At 48.2% G+C, this 7,305-nt stretch overlaps 1 protein-coding gene across 2 annotated transcripts; it reads left to right on the top strand.

The window, feature by feature from the left end:
* TMEM74 (transmembrane protein 74) lies at positions 1-6,610 on the top strand. Of its 2 annotated transcripts, none has more exons than XM_021388276.1 (2): positions 1-50; positions 1,016-6,610. In XM_021388276.1, the coding sequence occupies exon 2, from the start codon at positions 1,222-1,224 to the stop codon at positions 2,188-2,190; it is 969 nt and encodes a 322-aa protein (XP_021243951.1). In that variant the 5' UTR covers positions 1-50; positions 1,016-1,221; the 3' UTR covers positions 2,191-6,610. The 2 variants fall into 2 exon arrangements, with proteins under 2 accessions (XP_021243951.1, XP_021243952.1); XM_021388277.1 differs by having other exon boundaries at positions 731-6,610.

Here is a 7,305-nt window from a genome sequence, read left to right as displayed (position 1 = left end):
GCTCGGCGCTGCCGCCCGGCTGAGCCCCGGGGCGCTGGCCGTGGCCGCAGGTAGGTGTGAGGGGCGGGCGGCGCTGCGCTGTGCCGCGGGGTGGGAGCCGGGGCAGGAGGTGGTGTGCCGGGTGTGTGCGTGTGTGTGTGTGTGTGTGCGTGTGCGTGCCGGGTGCGTGGGTGCGGGTGCAAGCTCCGCACCAGCGGGGCACACACTTGTGCGCGCATCCCGCCGCTCCCCGCGAGCGCGCTACATCGAGCGACCGCTGAGGTCCCGGGAAGAGCGGTGGGAGCCTGGTCCGTACTCATCGCCTCGCTGCCATCGGCGCACATGTGTTGTCTGCGTGTGCAACACGTTCGCGGGGCTGCGCTTCTCCCTGATTACACGGGGAGTTCGGCCTCGGGTTGTCCGGGGGGCTGCAGAACAGGGGGGGATAACGAATTAATTGCAGATGAGAAGTAATATCCGTCTTTGAGTCATCAGTCGTTGAGGCATAATTTCATTCCGAAAGCTCATAATCAAACTGGAGATCTGCTATAGGAAAGCACCGCTTTTCCCGTGGGATTATCAGATTTCCACCAGAGAATACAGATCCTGGATTACTGAGCTGTGTGGGATTTGCGTGTTTCTTTCTAATTAGTCTCTCTATCTGAGTTTAAAATTCTTAATTTGAAGGGGAGGAAGTTACTTGCTTCTGAAAGAAAATAGCTCTCTTTTTTTTCTCTGTCATTTTACATAGTTATTCCAGCTATCCTGCGCTCTGCAGATGACTTACTGCCTTAATTGGATATTGGTGTCAAAGGTTGATTAGACTCCCTAATAGATTTTGGATCTGCAAGAGGATTACGGCTTTAAGTTCGTGGTTAAAACAATCGTGTTTGTCATCTCCCCTTGAGCAGCGGAGAGGACGACCGATGTATTACATTTGTGTTATCTGCTCTTTGGTTCATTAACGTATTGTCAGGAGGTTGTCGGGTTTGCCTTTGTTGTTGTGTTTTTTTCCCCTCTGCTATTTCATTTGCAGACCAAAAAGAAATGAACGTCAGAGGGGATTTGTTTAATCATTTAACAGCTGACACAAGCCATGTCCCTAACAAAACGGTGGTGAAAGAGTAGAAGATTTCTGGGATACGGCAGCTCGAGCACCATGAGACTGCTCCAGCGAGCCAGGGGCAGCGCTTGCTGAAGGATGCGGTAGCCCAGCAGTCAGGGCTCACCGAGGCGAGGCCGATGGCTTGCATGGAGCTTCTCTACCTGGCCGAGGAGAGCAGGCAGAGTGCCCTAGGCCCCGCTGCCGGCTGGAGCCTGCCCTCCCCTCGCTATGAGCAGCAGCAGCAGCAGCAGCAGCAGCAGCAGCGTGAGGTGGGCGAGGTGGACCCCAGAGCAGCAGCGGCTGTGGCAGCTCTGCGCTGTGAAAGGCACTGCAAGCCCTTGCAGAGGGGCCCCATGGCTGAGCCCACCCCAGCACCCCTGTCCTCCCGCTCAGGCAGCTCACCCCAGGAGCACCCTGCACCCCCCAACAACTCCCAACCCTGCCACCTGCCCGAGCACTATCCGGGGGAAGAGGACGGAGGGAAGAAGAAACCCTGCTGCTGCATCCAGGAACTCGAGACATCCTTCACTTGCGTGGATGAAAATGTAAACGTGGAGCATGCACGAAGTCCCCCCAGTCCAACAGGCTGCCAGGATGCCCCTCAGCAGCGCTCCTGCCGGGAGCTGCCTCACGAGTGGGTGCACGACTCTCCCTCCCTGGTCTCCGAGGAGGATGACGCTGCCTCAGAGGCAGCAGCTGGGAAATCCTTGGACTATGGGTTCATCAGTGCCATTTTGTTCCTAGTCAGTGGGATTTTGCTGGTGATCATTTCCTACGTAGTACCCAGAGACGTGACTGTAGATCCCAACACGGTGGCCGCCCGGGAGATGGAGAGACTGGAGAATGAGAGCGCCAGGATTGGGGCTCACCTGGACCGCTGCGTTATTGCTGGGCTGTGTCTCCTGACCCTGGGGGGAGTGGTGCTCTCCAGCCTGCTGATGATGTCCATGTGGAAAGGGGAGCTGTACCGGAGGAGCAGGTTTGCATCCTCCAAGGAGTCTGCAAAGCTCTACGGGTCTTTCAATTTCAGAATGAAGTCTGGTGCAAATGATAATATGCTCGAGCTGTCATTAGTTGAGGAAGATGTGCTTGCCATAGATAATTAGTGTGGCCATGATTTTATAGCGGCGTTTCTACAAAAAAGTATGTTTCATTAAAGAAAATAGATGTGGCTAAAGATAGCAGGTGATGCAATTTGTTTTTCTGACAAGAATGGTCTTTTTGTGAGCTCTCTAATCGAATGTTTGCATTATGTGAGCACTTGTAAAGGGAGAACTTGCCAGAGAAAATGCAATTGATATAAAATAATGAAAACCACTGAATAAAAAGAGATTTTTGACAAGTAGATTCTTTAGATAACTCCTTTATCCTAACATAAAGCATTCCTTCGGTGTCTTGCCTACATAATTTTCTTATTACTCTCATATATAGAACAGGAACGACCTTGACACCTTGGAAGCTTGTTGCAGCCTACAGAAGGATTATTAACTGTCTGCTTGGTGTCGTGTTAAGAAGCAAGGCTGATATTTAATTAAGAGAGATTTTTTTATAGTTAAATTTTAAGCCTATCCCTTCTTTTCTGTGAGTGAGATCTATGGGTAAAAAAGACCACTTATTCATGGCTTACCACAAATCTCCTGTATTTTCAAGCAATGGTGCAATTAGTGGTGGTTATTTAAAATGTAAAAATAAGAGGCAAAGGGCAGGGAACCATATGGCTCATGGTGGTATTGGTGAGAGACAAAAGGCTCTTTCAGCTTGAGGTCAGTGGTTCCATTTCGGTTCAGATTAGTAATGATTGATAGTCATTAACTTCTGATAGCTATAGTGGCCCATATAAAGGAAGTTTAGTTCCCAGTGGACAGATGTCTTTGTATGAAAACTGCCATCACTTGAATTAACTGACCTCTAGTTCGGAGTCTCAAAAGATCCAAAGAGTAAAAAAGCATGGGGATGCAGGGACTGAACACTTCTCCTTCAGTATAGATGCCAGGAGAAATTCAAGCTCAGCTGCAGGGCTTTGCTTATGGTGGGCCTGTCTGCATCACATGGATCCTTTTGAAACTTCAGTTTCTTGTCACTAGGCTGCTGGCCTTCTCATTACCAGAAAGAAAAGGTCAGGATAGAGCTTTTGGGTCTCATTCAATATAAACGAAATTACTTATAAAAAATAAGTTGTCAGGAAATACAAAGGTTATATATCAGGCTGTTGGACTGGCTGGCATTTCACTCACTTAACATAGGGGATGATCAAGGGTACATGGCACTATCAGTCACCATTATGTGGCACAGTAGCTAAAAACCTCTACCACTGATGGTATTTACTTTAGTATCAGACAGTTTCTGTGGAGCATTAAAGTTGTGCTCTTGTGATGGTAGGAAGAACAGCAAAGGTTGTTGTATGCACTGCTGTCCTTTTGTTGTGACTGGTGGCTAATATATATTTGTTCTAGCCCCTGCCAAAGCCAAATGTGAGTGAAGAGCTGTAAGGACCTTGCCTGCGGAATTGTTGTAGAAACACTTGGTTTGCTGACAGCTATGGGTTAAATCTCAAATATAATGAATATCAAATATTTGAAGAATGAGACTTTTTTCCTACTGTGAGATACCTGAGAAGAATCTAGGGAAGGGGTGGCAACGCAAGGTCCAGAATAGCACGAAGTCCTCCTACTCAGGGGGTGATGGGACTTGCTGCTTCTGACATCACTGCATCCCAGCTAGTGCTCCTAGCCTGTCTGCTGTGACTGGTGGAGATCACGACTGCTGCCTTATTCTTCTTTGGAGGATAGTCTGATATGAGGGTTGGAGCACCCTGGCTGCCAAAGGGGACTCTCACTGGCTGGTGTGACTCAGAGCAGTGAAGGGAAAAGCTGTATTTTATACCCAAATGAGAATGTTTATGGTCCATTCCAGCCCTCATTACATGTAGCAGGGGAACTGCGTATCTTCTCTGTTCTATGTTTTAAAGTCCCTTTTGCCCTCTTCTCTGGCTGCTCATGGCAGGAGGCACATGCAGCCCCTGTGCCTGGCACCTGCCTGTGCTCAGTCCCTCAGGCTCGCTGGGCATGGCTGCCCTCTGCAGAGAGCTGGAGAACATGCACCGCTCTGGGTTCATGCCTTTGGTCGCTGTAAATAGCGTAATGTTGTACTCAGGCTTTAACTTTGACCCTGCAAAAAAAGATGCTACTTAGCTGTTACTCGTTCTAGCTGCTGCATTAGTTGTGTTAATTATTTACTAAAGGAGCAGCCTTGTTTGGAGGTACTGCTGCCTAACAGATGTTATTTGCAGTTATGTCATAATACAGAGTGTTTTTGGTGGCGGGAAGTAGCCAGCATCTCAGCAGTCATCTTGGGAGAGCTTACATCCCTCTGGGCGTGTCATCAGGGCATCAGGATCAAATTGGTGAGGCCAATTGATTGAATTTTGGTAAAGCACTGGAACAGGTTGCCCAGAGAGGTGGTGGAAGCCTTCGTCCTTGGAGGTATTCAGGGTCAGGCAGGACAGGGCTCCGGGCAATCTGGTCTATCTCCAGGTGTCCCTGTCTATTGCAAGGGAGTGAGGCTAGATGGCTTTTTAAGGTCCCTTCCATCTCAAAAGATTCCATGATTCTATGATTCTATGAATTTCTAGGGTGAGAAAGAGGAGTAGCTTACTTATGTAAGGAGAACCTTCAGCACATTGGAATCAGTGACAGCAGGAGTGAAATTGCTAGAGAAGCAAGACGTGGAGGAGAAAGGCTCATTGTTAGCTGTCTTTTGCCCTGTGGGTACAAGAACACTATCCTGGTCATGTCCTCCAGAAGCACAGGGAAGACCCTGCCAAGCAGGAGGGCAGACTGCACCCGGGCAGGAGCAGCAGCTGGCACAAGGCAGGGAATAGAGATCATGAGGGGCAAAAACCCTTTCGTCACCTCAGACCCCCTAATGGGAAGCCTTGTGCTCTGTGTTCACGTACACTGCAGAGACTGGTGATTTTGAGAGCCATTATTTTTATTTTTTAATGATACATATGCATAAAATTGGAGTACATTCCATAATTGCAGAAAGATGACAGCTAACAGTGTAAGGATCACAGATTTCTTGTAGGAACCATGGCATGCTTTAATGCTGGTTATTAGCACTAGAAAAGAGCATGTTCCCCAGACTGCCAGTAAATTATTATCAAGCGAGAAGTTTTCTGACACTTTGTAAAATGCCTGTCACAGATCATAAGCCTGCAATACTTAAATGAACCCTCAAATATTCCCTGAGCATTTTAAGGAAACATAAGTCAACCTAATAATCTAAATATACACTGCAGAAGTGTAAGGAATAAAAAAGTAAATGACAGAAGTAACACAATCTCTTTATTTTGGTGTTCGTGTGTGCTACTAAAGAAGTGAAGGCAGACTTTTAGAGAACGGACTGCAAGAGTTTAGCAGATAAACAATCTCAGGACATTTCTCTGATCACCAAACAAGACTCCTGTGCAAATGGTAAGGCTGTGTGGGCTGGTGGTGATATAAAACCTCTGGATTCTCAGGTTCTAATGATGTGCAATGAGGGAAACCTAAATGCTTGCTGTCTGGCTGTTGGTTGTAGGAAATGAGCGTATTTGTCTGCTGCCCGGTAGACAACTGTTTGCATCACTCTGGTCTCAAATGTACCAAAGGCTGAGGCCAAGGGTGATTAATAGCCTGTTCCTACACCCTAGTCATTTGATTTCCCTTGCTCAAAATCTAAATGCTTTAAGGATACAAATGTAAGGACAATTTTTTAAATTGCCTGGACTTAAACTTGTTGCATGGATCAATGGAGGGCTTCCTTCTTGGAGGATGTAATTTTGGGGGCATACCAAGTGGGTTTCACGTACCCCCTGTAGCACTCTGGAAACAAACAGTGTTTGAGTATTGAGGAGGAACAGTTTATTCCTGACCGACCCTCACAGCAAAATGTGACACTTGCCCATCTTCTACCTCATGATATGTTAGCCGGGGTGCCAGCGCATGTGGCTGGGCTCTGCCTGGCCTCTGCCTCCCTGGGGAGAGGTCGCAGGGCCTCAGCTGGGCCTTCTCCCCGTGCCCCCGCTGCTCCAACAGCTCCCAGTGACCGCTTTTCTCAGTTTATTTCTCCCAATCAGAAATCTGTGACGGAGGCTAGGCCGTTTGGGAGATGCTGATCACCTGATAGGGGCTCTGCCCGCAGTAAGGCCTGTGGCAAGGGTAGGGCCCCCTCCTCACTGCCAGCCCGAAGCCCAGCCTGGCGCAGGGAACCCCAAACTCTCTCCAAGGATGCTACGCTGGGTTGTCACTGTTTTTGATATGTTTACAGTTTTTTAATCTTTGTAATTCTTTTAGAAATCTGTCTGTAATGAATAGTGAGTTTACTGACTGATAAAACAATGGCTGTAGTCTTGTAAAACTCCTTTTTGTCACACAAAAGGGTAAAATGTCACAGTTCATCGTGAGCTTTTCAATTGTGCATTTGATGCCTTATAATTGCAGCAGCGTTCTGTAAAGATTAAAAAATAAAAGCCTGTGAAGCTGAGCTGTGTTGCTGTGGTTATCTTTGCCCCTCACTGAGCTACTGGTTGCAGACAGAAAGTACCACACAGGTTTAAAATTTGCCTACAGAGGTGTCCCATCCAGCTTTGTATTTCCATAAAAGCAGAGAAGCAGTGGGCAGCAGTGGCTGTGTGAGCAGATGGCTGTGGGGTGCTGTGGTGGGAGGGGGGTACTGAGCCCCTGCTCGCCATCACCACACACAGCACAATGCTGAGACCGTATCCACACCCCAGCCTTGCCATGGCTTGCCCTTGGCTTGTGCATTTGTTTTCCCTAAAAGCCCAGTGCTGAGCATGCCAGCTCAGCACCTCACCCTCACTGGCAGCCTGTGTTCCCACCCAAACAAGGTATTAGTGCATGGCTTGCAGGTCATGCCTTGCAATGTCATTTTTCATTCACTGTGGGATGGGGCCAGACCTCTTCCTGCTGCTGTCATGTTAATCAAGGCATGCAAGGGAGTGTCACCACTGAGTCTCAATTCAGATTGGAGCAGTGGCTGTCTGCGTCTGTCTGAGTGTCCACAGTACCTGGTGCATTAGGGCTCCACTTCCCCAGCTGGGTTTCAGGCTGTTGCTGCTACAGCAGTAATAAATGTGTCCCCAAGGGAAGTAAATTGACTGCAGTAAATTGCCCTCATGGCAGATACAGCCTATGGTGTACAACCAATGGTTATTAAGA

The sequence above is a fragment of the Numida meleagris genome, chromosome 2, assembly GCF_002078875.1.
Source record: "Numida meleagris isolate 19003 breed g44 Domestic line chromosome 2, NumMel1.0, whole genome shotgun sequence".
Classification (NCBI taxonomy): Eukaryota; Metazoa; Chordata; class Aves; order Galliformes; family Numididae; genus Numida; species Numida meleagris.
The sequence above is the reverse complement of the archived record's forward strand: the minus strand, read 5'-3'. Positions and strand labels throughout refer to the sequence as shown.